The 25,218-nt window shown below is 38.9% G+C and overlaps 2 protein-coding genes across 2 annotated transcripts; one reads left to right on the top strand and one right to left on the bottom strand.

Moving 5' to 3' along the window:
- On the bottom strand, nucleotides 1-24,610 carry LOC105390839 (metallophosphoesterase 1 homolog). Its single transcript, XM_011562205.3, has 8 exons — nucleotides 24,280-24,610; nucleotides 23,842-24,022; nucleotides 23,505-23,646; nucleotides 23,224-23,390; nucleotides 23,053-23,135; nucleotides 22,689-22,973; nucleotides 22,059-22,210; nucleotides 1-1,216 (listed from the first exon to the last, which is right to left on the bottom strand). The coding sequence occupies exons 1-8, from the start codon at nucleotides 24,379-24,381 to the stop codon at nucleotides 1,198-1,200; spliced, it is 1,131 nt and encodes a 376-aa protein (XP_011560507.3). The 5' UTR covers nucleotides 24,382-24,610; the 3' UTR covers nucleotides 1-1,197.
- On the top strand, nucleotides 13,967-21,305 carry LOC105390840 (protein naked cuticle homolog). The gene is made up of 5 exons (XM_038112832.2): nucleotides 13,967-14,308; nucleotides 18,730-18,920; nucleotides 19,612-19,722; nucleotides 19,808-20,244; nucleotides 20,353-21,305. Exons 1-5 carry the CDS (start codon nucleotides 14,194-14,196, stop codon nucleotides 20,726-20,728), a joined length of 1,230 nt encoding a protein of 409 aa, XP_037968760.2. The 5' UTR covers nucleotides 13,967-14,193; the 3' UTR covers nucleotides 20,729-21,305.
- Nucleotides 24,611-25,218: the final 608 nt, after the last annotated feature.

Below are 25,218 nucleotides of genomic sequence, written 5' to 3'. Positions count from 1 at the left end.
TATTTGGCCCGTAATTTATTATAACAATGCATTTTATTTCTTTTATGTTGGTAGATATATGTACAATTAAAGCGTAGCTAATAAAGGCTTTGAGAGTGAGGTTTCAACGGCGGCGCCTTTGAGCAGCTTGGGCCTTCGACCACTCATTTACATAAATGTTTCAAAATCTGACCGCGGGTCGACAGTTTATTCCCAAGGCCTCCATTAAAAACTTTATATAAAAAACTAGTTTAGTAAAGTATGTAGTAGTATGTAATGTACACAGCTATGGCAAATTTACAGTTTAATTTAATTCGTGCTTCTGTCGGTCTGCATTATCATTTCACTTCTTTTACGAGTACCTAAGCAGGTAAGTAATTTTCCTGCGGTACATAACACTTCGCTTTTCGTGGATCTTTTACTTCAGAAAAAAAAATTGGACACTTTAAAAGGAAGGCAAAACTAAAATACAAAGCATGGCTTAAGCTTCAAAGCATTTTCCGAGAAAGCGTAATATGGTTAGCAGCAAATAAAATATTTTCCACATAAAGCGAGTATAAATATGACTGCAATAAAAAAAGCAATGAATAAATAAGCATTGTTTTAGAAGAAGCCGGCTGAAGCAGATGACACGGTCGGGCAGACGCGGCCCGTCACCGCCACTCTCGACTACACTTAGGTACCTTTACATTTAAATATGAATATCGCATCGAGTTCCTTGTTTTTATTGCATTTGCTGAAGGTTGGTATGCATTACTCAATAGGTTTATTAATAAAGTTTATTCGAAAGTACTTATTTATGATATACTTAGTTACTTAAATATCTTACATTCATCTGCAATAAATAAATATAATACAAGAATTAACACCTTTGGAATGAATTATATTTTGAAATAAGTACTTACTTACTAATATCAATGGCAAGGTCCAAGAGATCTTCCTCCTCATTGTTTTGGAGAAGGGACTAGAAAAGCTTGTAAGACTTTTCAGTGCAGTGGTGTAGTTTGTGAGACTTTTTGTTTTCAGACTTTGAGTTTTTGAGACTTCAGTGCAGTGGTGTAGTCGGATGCCGCTGTAGCTGATGACGTCACTGCGTCCTGCCGCGGCGCCCGGTAGCCGGCTTCACCTCGCTTCTTCATAAATCAAAAAGTTGTTTTTGTGCCTTATCGCCGGATAATCGGGCCGCTGCTACCGCGCTGCCGCTGCTCCACAGCCCGTTCAATATACTTCCTTAAGTCTGAAACAATAAGGACACGTATAAAACCCAAACCTCGATGCATCCCAGATGGACATTAACTTTTTATCGGATTTTTGTGGGAATTAGACTTAACAAACCGAGCGATCATTAGGTCCAAGGATTCTATCGGCTGCCGACTGCGGCTAAATGGCGGCTATTAAAGATTTTTTTTAAAAATAGATAAGAAAAGGTAAGTTATTAAACGATTACCTACCTCCCTAAACCTCACCTACCGACTAATGCGCCATAATGGAGAAACCATTATGCTTAACAATCTAAGATATTTGTGACCGTTAAGATTAAACAGCTCTTTTAAATTCTACTTAATGATGACTGGCCCGAACATTTAATGTTATTTACCTAGGTTATGTGAAGTTTATATCACAGTAAGAAACTACAAACTGCTTTACTATAACAAAATAAATATTATTTAAAAAAAATGCATATTATCCATCCCTGGAGTTTTTAATTAAGAACTAACTTACAAAATGTCGCTATTCTCATTACAGTATAATTTGATACATTAACTTTTTTGTTTAGTATAACTTAAACTCAAACTCAAACTCAAAATTTTTTATTCATCGTAAAAATATAAAATTTTCTGATGAACGTCAATTTTTACAAACTACTCTCTTATACAACAGATTTGTGTTTCAGTGCGTAAGAGGTACTATCGAACAAAAAAGTGAGTTGCCACTTTTAAAACAAATCCTTTGCAATCCCAAATTTGCCTTTGCCTGTCTTTTTAACCAACCCCATTATTTTAAATTTCTCCCTTTGTATTATTTATTGCTTTCGGACTTCACACCTTTAAGACAATGCAATGTTGTTTTGTGTGTACACATCTGGTGGCAATAGAGACAGTAACTTTTGGTCAACTTGTACCCCATTGGTCAAGAGCGAGGTCACTGATGGCTGATGCCTGCAAAGGAAAATGATCCACACTTTTTTGTTCGATAGTACCTAGTGTAAGTACCTACCGTTGGTACTCTCTTAGTTTCCCACTGTACTTCATGGCATAACACCCAGTAATGGCTACAAATAAACTACTGATGCTTGAAACTTGCTCCATATTTAGGAGGGGTTTTAAAATTCCTGGCTCGAAAGTCTGTTTAGCGAACAAGCGCCGCCACGCTCCGGTTAGATAATAACTGACACATCCCGACAGTGATGGATGAACTTGCGGGGGAGCCATTCTCTTCACTAATAGTAGTTACATACTACGTATTTCTATGACCTCATCCGTACTTACTTAATAACGTTTTAAATAATGTAAATGCAAAAGTATGTTTGCTTTTATTATTCCTTAATTCATTTAATATAACATTGTTTCATTTCTTTAATTACAACCAAGTTGATCCTATCCTTAGTAAGATTCGTAAGAAAAACGTGACTTCAACACTTCCACATACTGCCATTGAAACTAACGCTTATAGCAACATAATACAGCGACCGAAGCAAAAGCAGCTAGATTGCAAACGCATCGTATAACCGACCAGCGGCGAGCGGCCCATCATCAAATTATGCTGCATCAGTCTGCGGCACTTCGTTTAGAAATTCTAATGTTTCTTTTGGCGGGAATTGGACGTGCTATATGCGTGTCAGCGTGGCGGCGTGTCAGCCCATCTACAAGGGCCTAATTGTGCCCCCACGGCGTGATGGATGGCCGGAGCCCCGCGCCCCGCGCACCCCGCGGCACACCCCACAGGGGTTGTTCCCAGAAATTCCATTATCGTCCGTCTCACGAGCGGCTTCACTTGACAGAACACCGACCGACTGTACTTTACAATCACATCCAAGTTTTCCGAATTCCACCGCAAATGGATTGCTGACGCTGCCGTGCTCTGTGAGATATACATAGACGATAAAAATAATATGTAATAAATAAAATTAATAAGTTTAGCTCATTGAATTAATACTACATTTAGGTTTAGCTACATTTACGAAAATAGATAAAAATTATATAATTGTATAATTATGTAGTATTTAAAAACCAATGCTTATATTCTAATCGGTCCATTCAAATGTAGGATTTCACCGCTAATCCTAAGTTTCTAACCACAACTGTATCGATAAAACAGTGTCCCAGTCGTAGTCGGATCTCAAGTCCGCATTTATTATACTTTTATTGTTTAAATTCTATAGTAATTTTGTGATTTACAAGCGTCATAAAATGAACTATCGAGTTTCAAAGGGCTTTCGTTCGAAATGTTTTTATAAATCATAAAACTATTCTGGTAACAATAAAAGTTATTAACAATGGATTTGTTTTTCTATATCGTTGATAACCGTAGGAAGTTAGCAATATAATTTTAAAAATAAATTCCCTGCTATAGTTATATACCTGTCTAACTTTTGCATCTTCTGTACTTTAATATCGTTAGGTAAACCAAAACTAACACCATCTATAAAATATATGCTTTCAGATGCTATTTGGATAATGCTGCCATGGAAATGGGAAAAATCATAACAGAGAGCAAGTATCTACCCTTAGTCAGTCAGTAAGTATCACAAAACCTCCTGTAATTTGATAAAGGGGCGTGTGTGTGAGTATTTATTACGTATAATTGACACCGACAATCCACCCTTTCCGGACGAACGAATACAGCGGAAGTGAAAAAAGATCAATATTTAGACAGCAATGATTATAGCTTACACAACCGGACGCGAATGCGCTCACCGGCGCTAATAAATGTAAAGAACAGGATGCGATTTTTGTTGGCATCATGTTAACTCGACTGTTCTCAGCATTCCCTTGTCACAACAATCCGTGAAAAAAACTTCAGCGAACGTTTAAAAAAGTATGAATGAATGTGGATTGATAGAATCGGATATCGAGCCTTCGCCGAGCTGAATGCGGGCTGCGTATTGAGCCGGAGCGGACTTCCGGGCCGAGTCCTGCATGCCCGACGGCATGGGAACACAATTAAACGCTTGTTTGCCTTCCTCGTACTTCATATCCCAACTTTACAGGCAATCCAATTGCAAAATATTTTTCCATTAAATAATTTCGATCGGTTTGCCACTTTATGTAAGAAGCACTATTGTTGTACTCTTTCTATCAAGTTCTTTTAACCAACTAAAAGGACAAAAACAAAAGCCGTCAAAGGGTTTCTTTTTTTGTGCATTGTGGATATCCCCATAAATTATGTGCAGGTAACGTCGTTATGATCAAAGGGAAATACGAGTAACTCACCCTTTGTTATTGAGCTTCATTACGTCACTCAAACAAAGTGTTCATTTTATAGCATATCTACAACTACAATATACGTTCAAAGAGAACCGAACCTGCATTTCACCAACTGATGGAAAGTGTATGCTATACGTATCATACGTATGTAAATCATAAGTATCTTAATTGCTTTAAAACACATTCCTTCAGTTTTATTTACGTCGGAGAGATAGGACAGAGAGAACCGATAACGGAAACCGAAAGCTTAAGAAAACAAATAGAAGAGGTTTTTTTAGAGTCGGCGTGCTGCGTAATTCAGGGGTTGTCTTGTGATAGCACGGGCAGGTAGATGAGATTGTTGCCTATGCATATTTACAAACCCAGCCGAGGCGAACCCTCGGAGCGCGGCGACGCCGACGCGACGGTCTGTTTGCATTCGTCGATATTGAAAACCCCTAACTTGTTCAGAGTTCTCCACAAATCGCATCTCCCGAACCGGATTAAATTCCGTCAAGACAATTTCACAGCGAGTTATTCTGCCCCTAATGGAAAACGATTGTATTGTAAATTGTAATTCTGATGTCGAACGCATTTAAAAAGCAAACTTGGTACGAAGCGCGCTCCTTCAATCCCGAAGCGGATATTAGCGCAGAATTGGATTTCCGATTCAAAATTTATGGGAATGTATAAATAAATAATATCTGAGTCTAGAATTGGCAGGTAGGTAGAACGATACACTAAATTACAATTTACATAGACTTATTTGTCAATCTATAAATAACAAATAATTTTGTCAACAAAAAATAAACACGCTTATACCCTGGAGAGTAATTACGCAGATACAGCGGATGCCCGCCATTATAGTTAAGAATTTAGAAATTTCCTAGAAAGCGGCCTCATCGTGCGCAAGCGACTCTCCCGCAGTGTTGCTGCACCAATCCAAACCTGTAATTTGAATATGGAAGCCGGCCCGACGGGCTCAACTCCACCAATGGCTCGTTAATAAACCACATGGAAAACGCTTGCCCTACTCGGAAACGAATACCCAGCATGCCTTTTGGCTTCGGCAATCTTTTGTAATCAAAGATTCAATTAAGTATATTACTAGTTTCAATATTTTGATACATACCCACTGCTTTGTACCCGTGTTTTTCTATAATAAAAAGGGCATTCCTTTCGGGCATATTCAATACAGGTCGAACGTAGCTACTCTTTGCGTATACATCCTTACAGAGCAGAGCAAAAGGCTGTACAGAAATCATTAGAACAAAAAAAGTGGGTAACCTCTATAAGGGCATTTTTTGCAGAACATTCCAAAGTTTGAAACATCTTTTGAATACTTTTGATCTAAAATCGAAACTGGCAAATTGAGGAGAGAACATAACGCTCGACTTATTTGAATTTGAGATTTCTTTTCACAATGTAAGGCTCATTTTTAAATGATTATGATGATGCTAAGATCTCCTAATGTAAGACCAAGTCTAAGCTGAGAAGGGTTGCGATGACACAGATCCTCAGTTGGCTCATGTCATTTGTCACGGCATAAAGATGAGGCGTATCGAGGATTCTAGCGAAACAAGGTATTTGTTTTGTTCTTGGGAGGACACGAGTTCTCAGAATTGTGCGATAGTATTCATATACTTTATACTCTTTATAGCATGTATCTCTTGGATTTAGTGTTACTAATCATCAAGGTACTTTAATAGTCTGAGACTTAAGAACGTGATGACGGCTAGCTTGGAAGGGTTACTTTGGTAGTATGTACCTACCTACGCGTATGTAAACTCCCATACGGATCCAAATAAATGTTCCAGATATCCTTATTTTAGACTAGCCTCTGTTGCCTATAGGATCGCTGGATTCACAAAAATTAAGTAGGCTTAAGGTTATCCCCTAACCGAAAAGCGAAAGTACTCAGCCAGTAGTTCCATTTCAACTGACAATGCAACACAACCACAATTTTATGGTGTAAACAGGTGTTCTGGAATAAAACACGACTAGTAGCGTAACCCTGATCGAGCCAGCAGATGTAGGGCGCCTGTAATACTCACTACCGTAATTATCCACAGTGGATGTAATAATGACACCATCTCCATCGTATGCGGGTTAATTGTTTTAACATGTGTGGAGTAGACTGTACTGATTACGCTGAAACTTGATAGGGTATTCATACGAGTCTGATTTTACGAATACATAATGTACACCTATCTAATCATAATGTTTTCATTGCTCGTGAGTGTATTATAAATTAAGTAAATATTCATTTTCTGAGATTTTATCAATGCAATTATGGATGTGAACATTAAGAATCCATTCAAATAATATGTAGTTCCATTAAATATTTCACAAATTCCCGGCTTCGCCAAAACCACGATTCTTGATTCAAATCAGCATGTGAATAATCATTATGAATTAATTAGGAGTAAGATCAAGATCTTTGCGATTGAGATGTTGAAAGGATTATTTATGGGACAAAGCTGCAAGCCAGAAACAGTTGGTTACTGGTGGTTGGTTGGTCAGAATTAGAATTGGCAATAACCTATCTTAAGAGCTTGATAATAATCAATATCAAAGGCGGTATATTGCGCGCAAACCAGATAAATTAGGCATACAGTCGGGCACATTATTCGAGTGGGCAGGTGTGCGTACCGGGGGATCATTCGGACCTCCTTTTTGTGGTGCGTCGGCGCAGGCGGCAAGATCAAAGGATGAAGGTCGACGCTCGCAGCCGTTCGATCGCCCCCTCAGCCCCGCTCCTCGGCCCCCGACCCGCACCGCGCGGCCCTTATCCACAACTACAATATCTTTGGAGCTTCGCCGCTTTATTCATTCACATATGATTCGATTAATGATTAAACTGGCTTTTTGAATTTTAAATTATTTTACTTAATGGAAGTAACTCTGAGATTACTAGTTTATATAAGTATCTAGATAGAATATTTAAATTTAAGAATAACAGTAGGTTCAATGAATGTTTCATTATATTCCATCGTAAGTTGACCATTTATCATTCCAAAAAGGATTAGAAAAGATTTAAATAACTAGGTAGTCCAATCTTAACTTACTGTCTTGCGACTTGATATGGTGAATGAAATTCGGTAATAGGCTGTCGCTAGATCTTCAACTTTCCTATTTTTATAAACACGCATGGTTCATTGCTTTTGCTGAACGTCTTTCATTTATTGCTATCTACTTATCAGCTCAGGTTAAATTTAATTATAATTGTGCCTCCGATTATCAATGTTGTGCTGGCTGTAAATGCTCATTCTACTTTAAGGTCTATATTAGGCTAAAAATATTTGGCATATTTTACAATTGGTGCTATTTAAACGAAAATTTGATATAGTCTATCGACTACTATCGAAATATATGGAAAAAATCGACTAGAGGGAAATGGCAGGGTCCAGTAAGTGTTGATTCGCTATGGCATATTGAACATATTTCTAAAAATATAGTTGGGATTTAATTTAATAGTTGATTATTATTCGGAAGTACTATTATTTATCTGACAACACACGTCGATAGTAAATTTTTCAAGGCTTATCTAAAATTAATAGATGGTATCTCACAATCTCACTAAAGCGCCATTTCAAATTCTAATAGATATCATAGATAAGGTTGGTGCTACAAGCGAAGACGACAAGGCTTTATCAGTTATATCAGGAGACATTTTAAAAAGATTTTCTTGTCATTTCTAGATAAAATAATAATCATACAAAAGGTTGAATGTGAAAGGTGGAGGGAGTGGTAATACGTTTTATATTTTGTTTTCAAATAAGTATAACTAATATCTACAGTGAACAATTAAGTACCTATAGACTTGAAAATTAAAAAATAATATAATCATCATTCAAACTTAATCGAAACAAAAAAATACATAGAAGTACGTATCCGTGTCTGTGTGTGCGACAGCAGCGTTCAATTTGAGAAAAAAATATATGAAAATCTATCATTTAAAAGCTTTTGAGCCGGTTTTGATGTTCAGCCAAATAATAGTAGGCAAGAAGCAGCAGTTGCATCTGAGAACACCGGCTATCCACGGTCGAGTTGTATTAATTATCGCCGCTAGCGCTTGCGCAGTGTGGGCGCGCCATTCACTGTCTTTATAACATAATTTGCACTTCATGCGGCAAGATCAAAGACGCCGCTAGCCGCCGCGGCTCCTTTGATCACAGCCGGCCTTTGATGCTCGCCGCCCCACGCCTGAGCGGCACGCCTCGAAATAGTCAAATTGTCCACAGTTTTTTTTAAAGACGTAAGTGCCTCTTAGTTATTCTTTAAAAAAATATACTTACTTTATTGTAAGAATTTAAGTCTACTTTTATAAATTTAATTCAAAATTCAATAAAATAGGAAACATTACATTTAGTCACTTAGAAAAGCAAGTTTAGTTACTTACTTAAAATTATCACACTTACATTCGCGAGCAATGAAAAAGTTCCAGTGACAAAGCAAATTACTAGTAGGTGGAACTTTTACATTGCTCCCGACTCACGAGACATATGCAGTAACACAGTTAAATTAATTAAGTACTTTTACTGTTTTGCTCACACTATTACGGCATTAAACTCAAAATCAGCATTGGGAAGGAAGAAGGAATCGGTGTCTTTTACACATTTTTTCTGTGAATAAATTCTATAGACCATAAAGGTGAGACGAATGGACCGACTCACAGACAGATCCCGGTCATTGTTGCTAGAGACGTGCAATAATGCGTGCGAAGTTGCAAACATGCCGTGGATGGCGACCGGCGGGCGGCAACCGGCAACTGACACCGCCAAACAACTGCTTACTACGGACAAAATCGATTTTGCGTCACAGCCATTCAAAGTGCTAATAATGGCAACTGTGTTTAAAAAAACGGCTATTGGTCCTCTCATAATAGATAGTAATTTGAAATTTGTGAAACGCAACTGCGCATTGCACGCAGTGCAAGTCTACGTTTAGTTCGAACATGGGTAAAGATATAAGTAAATGTTTTGCAACATTCGCTACTGTGTTAAGCTTAACTTGAGCTCACTCTGTCGGTAGTAAAACAGTTATATGGATGGTACGCGTCTGCCATACGTCATATTTCGTGATCCTCGCAGGGATCGTGCACGACTGGCATAGCATTATTTATACAATCACATCACAAATAAACAATGACCTAGAGAATAGGACTCCACAAACAGCTTGTCTTTTTTCAAAGCTTTGCAGACGAAGATACTGTAGCTGTGATCGATAATTGTTATAGCGCAATTACCGTACAGTAAGTACTTACAATTGTTATAAAAGCTTGCATATTTAGTGGCAGCCCTAATGGCGCATGGCTATGCCGACAAAGACGTAAAATATAGTGGTAATTAATTTGATGGTGCGTTGCACGCTGGCGCGATGCTATCGCGAGGGTTGGCAGCGTGGCACGCGCAAATAGTAGCATTAATCACAGACATGCACGTTACTATGTATTCCTGGTTGACCGCTTGCACTTTACAGAATTCTTTTAATTCCGCAGCTCTTTTAAAGTAGCGGTAACATCAAAGAGATGTAATCTCTTCGGCGCAGCGAGCTTACAACTCCGCCCCTATTTATTGTTTACTCTTGCAGCTTAACATCTTATCTCTGCGCCAACGTTACCACGTTTGGTGTTTATACGTTTTTTTGTGATAAAATTATGAAGACTATGAAGAACATCTTTATAAAAAGCGCCAACAACGAACATTAACATTCGGCACAACGAAGAGGACTCCATCTAGCACATCTGGCTTAAGCTAAATAAGCTTTGAATGTTTTATTTTAAATAAATTCAAAGACCTTGACATGGCGAAAAACAAACAAATGAATTAAATGGGACTAATGCAATCTGGCCAATCCTAGCCTTCCTGCTTTGAGGCTTATCTACATCTATCACAAAATTCACAAAGCGACATTGTGAAGCGTGGATTCTGCACAGCCAGAGGATTCTCCACAAAGTTGTCAATTGATGCGGCACGTGACGTAACATCTGCCGGCTCTTTTGATGTCCGCTTTGAGCCGGTAATGCATCGCCGCCGGCAAAGTTGTCGCCTCTGATGTTGCCGACTAAAAGAGTACCGACAAAGGGCCACTCGGTAGCAAAGCACAAAGCTATTGATATCACTCAAATCCCTTTGAGGTGTGCCGCCTCCCTACGCTGGGAACGATGTATCACATTCGGGATACCATATACTTCGATAGTTCTCAACTTCTCATCCACAAATGTGTGAAATTTAAATATTTCACACTTATTAACTGGGAATGTTTACGGACGCTGGCAACCTTGGAAAGACTAATAGATGTTGTTTCGGTTAGATGAAGGCAGGTTTTGCTACAGTCAAAATTTTGCTATAGGTCACATACAATACAAGTTACAAGTTACTTACCAACAATCTGTTCAAAAAAGAGCAACACGAATGAATTAAACCGATCGTGGAGCGATGGCCGCGGTCCGTCTTATCTCACCGAACCGTGCTCTTTATAAAATTATTCCGAGTGTTTTAGCCGTAAATCTCCTCGCCCCGAACCCATCATTAAGACAAAATTTCGTAGAGCGTTATATAATAACTAATAATTACACTTCGTACCTATTAAGCCAGAATCGCTTTTTGAGAGCATCCGACACGGGAGAGAACAGGTTTTTGATATAAAGCGGAGGAGGCGCGGCGCGGGGGGGTACGTAATCGTACGCTATTATTTCTTTGAAGTACCGCTGAGGATGCGCCCGCGGCGGCGGCGGCTGATCGTTTCTCGCTAAGCCGTTCTCCACGACCGACTATCGCATAAACACTGTTCATTCAAACTTTCAGCTAGAGACCGCACGTTATTACGGTGTAATTTTATGTTCTAGATGAGTTATCATATCAGGAAAGCCCGTTATTGACTAAGACTCGGGCCGTGATAGCTTTATTTATATTTTTTTCTTAATAAATTTAGTAAGTAATTAATTTACTTATTTATTAAATTTCTTGATAATCTGTCATTGTCAATAGGAAGACAAAAGACGAGGGATGATCGAAGAAGCCTCCCACGACGTTGTTTCACTAATAATGTCACCATGCAGATTAGTTTCCAGTTCAGTCGGATCTACATTTACATCTCTGAAATAAATAACCCACAAATATACGCGTTGGATCCATGATTCATCATGTGATAGAACACTTTCCTGGAGTTAACAAATAAACAAACACATCCACAGGGCATTGGCTCACAAAAGAAACAAATGAAAATGGTGCTCATATTACATAAATAAATGCATGTTTCCACATAATATCGCAGTGGCGCTAAGCGCACAACACGACGGCCGCCGCGGGATGAAGATGACCACACGCCGCTGGCAAACTGCCAGATTCACATCAAAAATAAAGTCACTATCAGCATTCCAGGTCACTTCCAACGATTGTCTTATAATTGGACAAACTAACTACACTATTAATTGCTGGACATTTAACAGGAGATTGAATTTGGTTGTAAGTCCCTCACAGTGTTTTTGAAAATGTGTGTTCTGTAAATATTTGTGCAAGCAATAAGCGAGAATGCAGACAAAACGCTCTAAATTCCAGTATTGGAGTGAAGTGAAGAAAACGGTCAATCAGGGTGGTCCATGGTCAAGCGGTACCCGTCGGTCGCGAGTTCACTCTCAATTTCGATTCGATAAAACTTATCTATTATCCTGCAACTCCAAAAATGAACCTTATGCCTTTTAAATAAGCGGGGTACAGAACTGCGTTGGCCGTGTAAGATGACAATAGATTTGTATAGAATTTTGTAGAAGGGCGACCGATGGCTGCATCGATTGGTGGTATTGTAGGGCGCGTGAAGTCAACGCTTTTCGTGGAACCCGCCACCCACGTAGGTAGATGACGAACCTCCAAACCTCTACGGATTAAAGGCTTTAAACAAAGGTCTTGAGAAATATTTTATAATCCGTACAAAAACTTGGTTCACAGTTCGGAATAAACCTGAGCACATCAGCCACACGAATAAAATGTTCTAAATGAAGAATCGAAACAACGGCCACACCATTTCTTTATTACGGACATAAAAGTGGTGTTTGTTGTGAGTCAATTTTGAGAATACGAGCTCATCTCCGAGTTTGATAGGTACCGTCACGACAGTAAACCCAACACGAAGAGGCCATAAAAATCTAAATCGAAACGGCATCCACTTCCCCCTCTCATTCTGTTAGCCACATCCAACTAACTATGTAACCGCCGAAAGCCGGACGCTGACCAAGCACATTGAAATATCGGATTTGCCGAGATCATAGTTGCTGTCCAATGTTCTTATTTACTTGGCACATTTGAAAGTCGAGGTATGAGAATTAAACATTATAAGCGAGCCATAGGAATTATTGAGCACGTTTTAAAGTGTATTCTTATATGTACTTTATGTAGGTATACTTCGGATTAAAAAAATCATACCTCTACAAACTAGATCAGATGAGCAGAAAACGATCGTATAGTATGCAATGCATTAGCATCTATGCAATTTCATTCCGATTAAAACAAAATAGGAATTTTGAATTTACATATTTATACACCAGAGAATGAGTCAAATCAATCCTCAACGTAACAAACATCCTAGCAAGGCCTAGCCATAAGAGGCATAAATTTGGCCTAAATCCTCCGCCACGCCTTGTGGCCAACGTTTCTCCCGGTTGATCCACTATCGGATGCTGCGGTGGCGGTTGGCTTGCGGCGAATGCTTTGCTACCATAATCTTTTTTGTAATCTCGGCCGTAGGGTCAACGCTCTCAGAACCAGGGTCTAGAGTTGGAGTAGAGAACTGTTGCGGCATCTTTTCAACGACGCTTTGGATTTTCCGTCCGGGGCAGAGAAAGGAAGGAAGGAAATTGATTAATATTGGTAAACAAGTGGTCTTTATATTTTGAAAAAAAAGAGGATTTTGGCGGTGTTTGGGAGAACGATGGATCAAAACATCTACATTGAAGATATTAATGGTATCATAGTTGACGGTGAATTTTTGGGAATCCAGCGTAGGGAGACTAGAGAATTGCGCCACAGCCACACCCACATACACCCCAAAGGTACTCAATTCTAATTATTTCATTAAAATACACATAGACATGTTGAGCGATAACTGCAAATACATTATAAAATATGTACCTATATTATTTTAAGGTAATAGAATAGGAATAGGATACTTGGATATGCAGTCTATGCAGTGTCAATTTTTTGTGTGAATTGCAAATACCTATAGTGTCGTGTGCGAATCTAATTAACGTCTTTTTGTAATTTTATTTATTGTATCTACCTACTTAAAGTTTATGTAATTATTGCAGTGCTCATACGGTCGTGAAGTGTAGTTTTATGCAGAAAATACATAGGTTCACGTGGTCTTAGTAGCTATCGCTCGAGTTGTTGTCTATGTCTAGTCGTCACGTCACCGGCGGCAGCGCGGCGGCGGCGTGGCGTGGCTCCCGACTCCCGTGTTGTTCGTCGTGGGGAAGTTGCTCTTTTGACGGAGACGCGAAGCCGACACGCGACCCTCCCCGCGCCCCCGCCTCAGCCCCGCCGCCGCCTGCCCCGACCGCCGACCCCGCGCGCCTCTATCAGTCACCCAATAGCATGCGCACGGGACAGTCGTTCGCTCCCCGCTCGTCACACTACTCACGCGGACAACTGGGTCACAAACTTCGTAAACACTTCATTCGGGTCGAAATAGTGTTCTGTGTTGGTGCAATCATATAGTGCAGTGTCAGTGGCAACGGATTTCTCTCTTTACCCTTGGATTAACGCTTCGTGCGGTGCCTTTGAAGTACGGGATGCGTGCGTGAGCGCAGCGCATGACGTGCTACGAAACGTTGAGAGTGCCGGCACCCGCCGCGGACGCCCCCATGGCACACCATTTCGTCAAGTGGTGGCGCAACAAGTTCAGAAATGGATACAAGAAGTTCAGCAGTAAGTTGAAAGTTGTTTTATAGTAGCTATACGAATGCTTGCACCCATAAAAACGACCCTCGTAAACGAAGGAAGGTCTGGCTACTCACTCATCGACCTCCATCAAATGTTAAAATGGATGTCTATAAAGTCGAAAATACATTTGTAGGTACCTATAGATATTATAGATAGACATTCTCTATGCCTGTAGGGCAGTTGAGTTAGGAACATTACATAAATGGAAGTTTCAATAGTCTTTTATATGAAGTAAGACCGATAGTTTATTTAGATGACAGGGATATAGCACATAGGTTTTTATAACGCTCTAATAGTAAAAAGAATTATGTGGGTAGGTCTTTACTACTTAACTCAACTATTTACCCTCAACTATATTATGGCACCCTTACACCATTAGAATATAATTTATTCTGGCCATTATTTCCCAAGACGATAGGCTACAATACAACGCAATCTACAAGTGGATTGTTACAAAATCAAAACAAACACCGTTGATTTTATTAGATGCCACGATATTTTTTCATTTCATTAACTTTACTGATAGTTGTCAGAAGTACATTACTTGCAATAAGGCCGCCTATTCTAGGAATCTACTTTTCGTTTTTGCTGCTATCTTTATTGTATTTTTTGGGTTGAAGAGTAATTGTATTGTTAGGTAGTTATTTCCAAGGCAACAATTAACCCACATGAGAGTTTATCTGATTTTTTGTTTTGTTTTAATTTCTGTAACCATTAGAATATGTAATTTGCGGTCTCATCGGTTACCAACTTATCTAATACATAACATTGTTTTTCATCGAGTTTGGTAAAATTGGTTGATAAAGTCTTCTAATGTTCTAATCAAACAATAATAATGAAAAAGTAGCACGAGGCCGTTAGTGTCATGTAACCTAATTTAATTAAGGGGACACGGGTAGGGGAACATTATTTATAAAACTATTACATTATTACTACAGATGAACTACTATCACAGTAATTTTTTTATTGAATTGGATCTAAAAAATACCGCCACGGCGCCACGGTTCTTATTCAAACATAATTTGACAAAGGGTGCCAATAACCAACTGACCAAATTGACTGAGTTGCCTCAGAGCGTAGAACTTCAGACTCGTGTCGTGCCACCTCAGAGCCATGTCTTGGCTCAGACCAACGATGAACATGTTAAATGGTATGGGACGAACTAGGACGCCATTCAAATTCGCAACTGGCAATACCTTCTTGTATAAACTCAAAGAAATATCTACAAGAACTAAGTACATTTATGTCTATCATCAGCCCTCTACCTGGTACTAAGTACTTATTATTCTGTGCCTGTACCTTGGTTCTTGGTCTGGTTCCACTCCTGTGCAGCCAGAAATCTCGCTGATATCACCAGTCATCAGACATCTGGTCTACCTGCAGGTCTAGATTGTCTCTAGGCCATACTGAGAACGCTTTATCTATAATCCATAGTTCGGCGATACGCGTAACGATATTTTGAATGAATACTCTTTTACAAAATGTGTGTATTGTAACTTGATTATTGATAACTTTGTTCCAAATAACAATATACCGATTACTATTTTAATAGTTTTCACTATCTCTGACGTTGAGGGAAAATTAAATCATAATAATATTCTTAAATGTAGCGTTATCGGTTATTTATACATATATGTTATCATATCATACATAATTATTCAATACGTTTGACATCAAAAACACCGAAACCTACAAAGATGCCGACACTTCACATCCTCTGTATTGAAAAATATCCGCAGCAGGTCTTGATTTGAATCCATAAAATTTATAAACGAGTGTAACCAACACGAACTCATAAATGTTTCTCATGAATATTAAACTCTTAAAAACGAACACTAATGGCAAAGCCTAGTATAAAATATTTTATAAATATATCGGTTAAGACCCGTTCAACTAATGAAACAAAAAGAGTTAAAACTTCCGCCCTTGAGACGCGACCTAATCCAACTTCAAAGAAAATGTATAATCTTTGATCTTACTCTGAAATGATAGACTTGCATACTTCAGTGTAGAAGACGATGAAGCATCGTTCAATTTTAAACTCCCTTGTATACTACACATGTATCGTTGTTGCGTAGTTTGTTCATAAAAAATAATGAAAACCGAGACACGCCGTTCATTTGATTAACTTCAAAGAGATAAGTTGAAAGCTCGTCGCCGAAGCGAAGACAATGATACCTTTTAACATCAAAGGCAAACCCCGCCTCCGCACTAAGCTCCTCTTTTGACGTCGACAACTCGACTTTTGTACTGATGAACGATTTATACGCGGTCCTACCAGGAATACTCGAAAAGAAATAGCTTTTACAAATAGCAACAACTCTAGTTGCATAATTAAGCGAACAATAGTTGAAAATGCCCATAAAATTGGTGTACCTTTTGAGAAATTTGAAATTACATTAATTGTACGGATATAATCTAGAAGGTAAGTGTTTCCGACAAAAGATAATATTTGTATACGTACAATATTATAATCAATAACAGTGGGAGTAACAATATCACAATACAGCTAGTGGTTACTGCTGCTATAGAAGAAACTGTGGAATGTCTCAAGAAAGTTAACGGTGAGGTCAAGTTACTAACCGCTATAAAAGATTGTGTGACTTTAATTCGACAACGGCTCTTGCGGCTAATGGTAAGGGACTTCAAAGGAGATTTTTTTATCATATTAATTAATTCGTAATGTTTCGCGAAAGAGATTAATCTAAGCGTTAGGAAATAAATCATAATCAAATGTAAATTGTTCGAGAGCGCGTACTATGATTACAGCTGTTGGCGTTGTTTATTATTGGAGCCCAAGTTCGCCAGTCACGGACGGAACTTTGTACTAAATCAAAGTGAAGGAATGCGGTGCGGGCGCGGGACGCCCGCGGCCCGGCCGGCTGCACTTTCTTTCATCTTGTATTATTTTTTGTCGGCATCTACAATCACGGCCATAGCTTCGGATTTTTTGTAGTTTTGTTTTTTTTAAAAATATCTGTCTCGCGTCTACTTTACGCTTTTGATATCCACTCCATGAAAGTAATTTACACTAACATGCGTTGAAGTCATTAGCGATGGAATAGTCGTTGTGTGGTATTTTAAGCCGCTTTTTATAGTTCCATGTCTGGTTAGCAATTTGCTAGCGTCATATTCTCAACAGATTACAAAATGCATTCAGAGTGAGCTCAATGATGCAATGGTTTAATCAACCGAGCGCGGCGCCCTACACGAGGGCAGACGGCGAAGACGTTTGTGTAAAAAGTTCCGAGTAGAGAGCGGCATTATCGGCAGATGTTCGCGACGGTCCAGGCCAGGTATTAGCCGCTCGCAGCCTTCCAGGAAGCGTCACGAGCCGACTTTGTCGTTTGTAAGGTTTCCGCCGCCCGCTCGCCCGTTTGCGCTCGCCCGCTAACTTGTTTGAGAAGCTGTATTCATTCAATGACTCGTTTGTGTTGTTTTTCTTGCCGAGGCTAGTTCGTTTTTTTAGCTCAGATATTGTAAGTACCTATACTACAGCCTACCTACTCGATGTTTGATTTAGCCGCAAAGTAACGTTAATTTTTTTAAGAGTTTTTATGCAGAGGACAATGATTTTATGCGGATCTATAGCTAGGATGATTCCTGGAACGGGCCGTAATATAATCTACTAAACAAAAAATCTGTTCAACCATTCTTAGAACGGCATTGACAATCATTACAGAAACACCGATTTGATCGCCGAATAATAGAGCACCGATGTTATGTCATGGTAGTTTATAGTTGGTTGAACACTGAAAAGCTTGAATATAGGTTTACATAAGGGCCACTCCACGGGAAATGGGAAAACTTTTTTTTAATGAATTACTTATAACGTTATAACCAATTTATAGGTACAACGCATAAGTTTAAAATATGTAGAAAAGTTTTATTTTAAGTGTCTATTTGTGCTAAATGACTCAATATTTTCTTGCGTTATGCTCAGATTACTGTTTTTTTCCATTTGGTTGATATTTTGAACCAAAAATTCGCCCTTTTGCATATTTGGTAAAAGTTTCATTATGCGGTTCATAATAATTTGTAAAATATCTATTGTATCACTATATAATATCAATATAAAAAGTTACAGGAATTAAAATTATGGATTCTGGAGAAAACTGTCCCACCAATTACTATGCAATGACATGATCCATACGACATACTGCCTTAATTTGATAAATTTTTGTTATCTACATATCAATATTTTATCGATAGTTAGGTTTTTCGCTTCTTTTTTTCTATTTCTTTCAAATTCCAGAAATAATTGCACATGTATCAGGAATTTGTGCTATACAATACCTACCTATGCGTCACAAAGTAAAACCAAAAATCCAACGAACTCGAACCCATTTTCCTATCACACCTATTGCCACATGAACGCAAAACTGACGATCCATTTCACTTTCCAGTTGGCATGGAGGGCGAGCGGACAGACACGGAGGAGCTTATGGGGCGCGCCGCGTCGCAGTGCTCAGCGCCGCCCGACCTGCTGCCGTCGGAGGCGCGCGCGCTGCTGCAGCCCGCCACCCCGCCCCCGCGCCGCGCACACCCGCAGACCCCCTCGCCGACGCAGGAAGAGAAACCCCGCCTCAGATTCGAGGTAATTACGACGGGACGACATCCCAAATATATACAAGGAAAAAGTAATGGTCTATTGCAATCCTCATTTATTTTCGTGAACCATAAATACAGAAGCCGTGTTTATTTGGCTAACGAGCGTACAGATTAACTGAAAAAGCTTTCGATTCAGCCATTAAGTGATTCTGTACATTCTGTAGAACAGATTTATTTAAGGAGTACGAATTAATTTCAATTATATCAGCACAATACTAGTCGTGAATGCAAGATAGAAAGTGGCGATTACGACCTACCTACTAGGAAATCGTGACTTGGATTTAGGCGCTCGGAAAGATTAAAGTTTGGTAATCTGTGCCTTCCGGCAAGCTAGAAAAAACTGGGTTTAGAGAATGATAAGGCAGACAGATTGTTCAGAGTAATTGTAGAGTTGGAACTAGAATAATAACAGAGCTGATACCTATTGTGCATTTATACTGAGATGAATCACCTATTTGTGTCTCGAGCGGCGGCGGTGCGCCTTTGGCTTATATCGTTTTGATCGTAAAGGCGCGGCGAGTTTCCTTTTATAGCGAGAGATAAGGGCGCCGGCCGCGCGGCTCCGACGCGCCTCGGCGCCGCGCTGACGGCCTATCGCTTGTCCATTCATAAACAGTTGAACTCTGCACCCCGCTGCTTGCATGTAAACCCATTTTAACAAACAACGTTCCTTGCAGGAGCTGACATGCGACGTAGAACTGCAACACCCGCAGCCATCCAAGCAGCAGCCGCTGCAGTTCTCCTTCACCCTTTACGACCTCGACGGCCACGGCCGAATGACAAAGGATGTAAGTATTTTCAAGCGCACGACCTAAAATGACATTGTAACGTGAAGTTAGATGAAGAGAGAATAACTTAAATGTAATCTTCCAGGACATAGCCGGCATCGTGTCCACGATATACGAGTCGATCGGCAAGTCGGTGACGGTCCCGCACTACGGGTCCAAGACTATCCAAGTGAGGCTGACGGTGGTGCCGGAGGACGGCAGCTCGCGGGCGCGGCGCGCGCGGGGCGAGGCGCGGCGGCGGCGACAGCGCGCGCCGGCGGAACCCAGCGACGACGAGCAGCGCGAGGAGCAGCGCGACCGGTTCTCGCCCGACGACGACGCCTCCTCCAAGTCCTCCTCCTCCGACCGCCCGCCGCCCCCGCGCGCGCAGGACCGCCACCAGCGGCACCACCGACACTCCCGCAAGGAACACCGGGAACGCAAACACACCAAGAAACGATCGGGAAGCCTCCAGCGGAGGGAACTACTAGAGATCATCCAGGCCAACATGGAAAAGAACCATATGAACTTTCAAACTTCAAGGTTTGTATATTTTATTCTCTGTAATTAACGACATGAATTATATTCCACAACCTTAAAAAGCAGCAAACAACGATGAATGCAATTCTAATTTCATCATTTCTATTACAGAAAGCCCAGAGAACCAACGGTCGAGGAGGAAATCACGAGTAAATACCAGAAGATGCGAAACAGATCGTACACGGTGAGCGGGAAGCCGCTGCCGCACACATTCCAGAAGAAGGCGGAGAGCACAGGCAACGGGTACCTGGACTTGGCAGGGGCGGGGGGCGGCGGCGCGGGGGTCGCGGGGGGCGAGGGGCACCTGTGTCGCTACGACCGCTACCTGCACGCCGTCATCTGTTCCTCAGCCAAGCACGCCAACTCCGGCTACCATCAGAAGCAGCAAGCGCCCCGCCCCCGCGCACCCCCCGCGCGCCCCCGACACGACCCTCCACACAACAACTCCGCCGCTCATCCCAAGATCCTCCAAATCATATTCTTATAGAACACAAGAAAGGGCATCGCCGACAACGGCTTTGCTCTTTCAGCTACAGAGTGGACGAATGTTAGTTACCAAGTGTTGTGTTGAATCTGTGCGATATATCCTGATTGATGGTTGACATTAATCAGTATTGAATACTCATTTTTTTGTATTGAATCAATTTTGAGTGGTGTGAAATCATGATAGGGAAATAGGTATCTTTCCATAATTGATAAGTCAAGAAATGCATATTAATGAAAATCTTTTCAAGAATTTCAAATTATTGCGTTGTGCCTTACATTGACAAATTAATGGTAAAAGTTGTATATTTCTTAACAGTTGAATACATTTGGAATGTTGAGAGCGATTTCACGAATTTATGTATGTATTCAGTAAGTACTATGTATTAGTTAATCAATGCTCAGTAGGTATTATTAATTAGGTGTTAAACTCGTTATTGGAGTTTATATAGACTGAAATAGTTATAAGCGTTAGGTATTGACGAGACTAAAATGTTGTTACATTGTTGATTTACGCATTATTTCAATGAATTTAAATCTTGGCAGTACTTACTTATGATATTTATGTACGGGATGATTATGTATTTAATCATGTGAATTAGGATGCTTATTCAATTAATTTCTATTCAGTTGAATCTCAAACAAATGAAGTTTTATAATATATTTTAATAGGTATATCCCTAATACCGGAACCAGTATTCATTTAAATTAAAATTAAGAATTATAATCTATGAATCTCTTGATTATCATTATCTACCTCTTATTTTACTATCATATTGTAATAGTAAATTATTCAACACATTAATCTTAACGTAAGTTATTGTAGGCATTTGTGATAATTAAGTATTTATCTTAAGTTTCAAACAAAGATGTCATTTAGTGTTTAGCTAATTTGTATAGTGTACAAAGTGCTCGATCTTGTCAAGAATATTTATTTGTCAAATATAAACCAGCATTAATCATAACTTCTGCATTTGTTTTATTTTATTTTTCTCCTAAAGCATTTCTCTAGGGTGACTGGCACCAAACATTTGAACGCAATTAAATGTATTGCTGTCTTACTTCGACAGTATAATGATGTCCATTCTGAAGGCAGAAATTCTAAATTTAGAGCTGTCAAAACCATAATTTCTTTGTTTAAAATTCGACTCTATGATTGTTTCCGTAAATGTCATTTTATGCTAGCAAATTTTTTAGTTTGACAGCGTTAAAATTAGACATCATTATACTGTCGAAGTAAGACAGCAAAAGATTTAATTCAAATGAGAATTAAGATTATGTCGAGAAGAAAACATAAATAAAGGTTAATCATAAATATATTTCATAACACTTACCTTCGGCACCACCGCAGCAGCGTGTTCGATGGAGACAATGATATTGTCAGGGCAATTATGATCATGTAAGACATAATGAATATTGTTAGTATAGTTGTCTCCAATGGCAGACCACATTTGTCCACCGCATACTCATCTGGTGTTATTGAGACCTGAAATACACACTTGAATTATTATAGGTCTGATATTTATTTAGTGTTACATTTAGGGACTTTGTTTATTTGTCATGATAAGGGTGCCTTTCCACCAGATATGCTATGCATCTATGCTGCGATTTTTTTTAAAGAAATCCGTTCCCGCCAGTCCTATGCTATTTATTTATGCTATGTACCTAGACCAATAAATATGATTGATGCCAACATCCTTACTAATATTATAAATGCGAAAGTAACTGTGTCTGTATGTTACTCTTTCACGCCAAAACTACTGGACGGATTTGAATGAAATTTGGTATACATATTGTGGTCTAGAGTCTAGACCCTGAGTAAGAACATACTTTTTATTCCGGAATTCCCACGAGAAAACTTTTGAGGCGAAGCGAAGCTCGCGGAACAGCTAGTAGTAATATACTTTACTCAGAAAATTACAAAAAAAATCTAATAAACTAAAAGCTTAATATTTTATACATACCAGCATATATTTAGGATCAGGTCTATTACGCCATGAAAACGATGGTATTGAGTGCTCCTCAAAATTCAGTGTTTCTTGAACATTCTCATATTTATGTTGCACGATGCAACCCGAGTGTGTGTGTCCTCCAAATACCACTCTTGGTTTTATTTTATTCACCAAGTATTCAGTAGATTCTTCCGAGAGACATTCCCGTTTAGGTATGAATGCCTTGAATTTTTCTACCAAAGGTGGTGAATCTGGTTCATTACAAATGCCGTCTGAAGTTCTGTATAGTGGAAAGTGCTAAAAATTTACAGATGATATTAAAATTAAGCTCTCAATTGTTTTTGAACAAATATAAAGTTTCATGAATTGGAAATACCTGCAAAAGTATAGGATTACTGTAGCTGTGTACTTTTCTTTTCCTTCCACAAAATTTCTTATCTTTGTAACATTTTAGGGTTTCTGTAAAGATGATAAATATTATGGCATGAGTGCAAGTTTAGGAATAAGGATTCAAAATTAATCAAGGTTCATTTGTGATTATAAGCACCTGAAACATTATCTACAGCCTCCCTGGCTTTCGAGCATAGAGTGCAGTTGTCTCCATGCATGGCCATGGAATTGATTAGAACAAAGTGGTTCCCTTTTAATGTTACTAGCTGTACTGATGGTGCTTTCATCATTCGTGTAAATCTATCAGGATTCCCACGCCGAATGCTGTGAAACAAAATGAATAAGTATGAATTTGGTATACATTTTTTCAAGATTATTCTTTACTTACAATAATATTACTCTTGGTAAGATTAGATAAATATGTAGTGTCATACTTACAAATTATGGAAGCCAATGTCATGATTCCCTGCTACTACATACAAGGGCACCCCTTCTGGCACTTTAAACAGACTATAGAAGCGATCTACATACTCTTTGAATTGTTTATCAGTTGTCCATTCACCTTCATCAAATATATCACCTATAAGGGAAAAAAAGGTAAGTAATAATAAAATTATTATTATATTTGCTGTAGGGAATACTCTTTACCTGTTCTATTTACAAAGTAAATCTTTTATATGACTTTCATAAACAACGTCAATTATGATAAGAGTCAAAAACATACAACAATTTGCTAAGTATTTCCTGTCCAAACAGAAGATTATCTAAACCTCACCTAATATGAAAACAACATCAGGAGTGTGAAGTGTGAGGATTGTTTGGTATGCTTGATGCATCTGCCACTCTCGCCTCCACTTGTCCAGCCAGTGCCCCTTGCGAGGGCCCAGCATGTGGATGTCCGCCAGCATAAACACATGCAAGTGCTCAGCATCTGAGGACAACTCTGGCCAGTCGCACTGCATGTATAAAAAGAAAAATATATAAGTAATATGATATAAGCATCTGACAAAAACTCTAGTGAGTCCTACTTTTATTATACAGGTGAAAGTTTCTGAGTATGTATGTGAGTGTGTATGTTTGTTACTTTTTCTTGTCAAAACGGCTCAACCAATTTTAATGAAATTTAGTATGGAGCTAGCAGACACCCTGGATTAACACATAGGCTAGTTACATAAATAATAACTAGGAAGAACACTAAACTAAAGGAACTTACCTGCATAATGACAACATGGTAAATCAGATATTCACAACAAAGGACCGTAAATACCGTACCCATACAGAAAAATATTAATTTATATTTTGTAAGTGTTCTCATTGTTATTGAAATATAAAAGAAAATTAGCGACTGAGTAGAAAACTCGCTGTGTTACGGCTAACGGCCAATTTCCCAATATACAAAGTTACTGCAACCGGCTACTCAACCGAAATAGATATTACTCTTATCACCTTATCAGTATTTTATCACTATCATTCATATTTCTACTGTAAAAATCAAAATCAATCAAGTAATCTATTAAATTTCACTGTACTGTACAAAAAAAAACATGAAAATTTTACCAGCAAAACAAAACATCAATAATGAAAGAAAAAAAAAGTCAAACTATTTAATGAACGAACTGTCAAATATATACGATAGAAAAAGAGCCTTATGTGAAAAAGATAGAGAATATTTTAGATAGTTTAGTTAACTTTTAACTACGGATGCATTCCAAATAGAGCAATGTTTATTTTGAAGTGTATAGTATTATAAAAAACTAGTAAATAAACAAAATTAATGTAAATAATTAACTACCTAATAAAATTATGTGGTTGTGTTCCAAAGTTACCAAACCGAATAGGAACCTATATATGAGACGAGACGGTGTCGAAAAAGAGAACGGCCCATTTTGATAGAACCGCGAAAATTTAAATTTTGTACTTATAAGCTCGGCTGGCTCTAATACGGGAATCATATTTTAATTTTATGAAACTTATCATTTATTTGCTGATTTTTGACTCATGTGTTACAGAATCTAGTGGAAGGCATCTCGCTATATGATTGTCTTCTGTAGTTTTCCCATCGGTGAATCAGTCCACGGCACTCCCACTGTCACCACTTCAGCAAGAAACATAAAATAGGGTATAGGATAGGTCCATGGAAGTATTTCCATGG

This window comes from Plutella xylostella, chromosome 5 (genome assembly GCF_932276165.1).
Source record: "Plutella xylostella chromosome 5, ilPluXylo3.1, whole genome shotgun sequence".
In the NCBI taxonomy this organism is placed as follows: Eukaryota; Metazoa; Arthropoda; class Insecta; order Lepidoptera; family Plutellidae; genus Plutella; species Plutella xylostella.
This window is presented reverse-complemented; position numbering and strand designations above follow the sequence as displayed.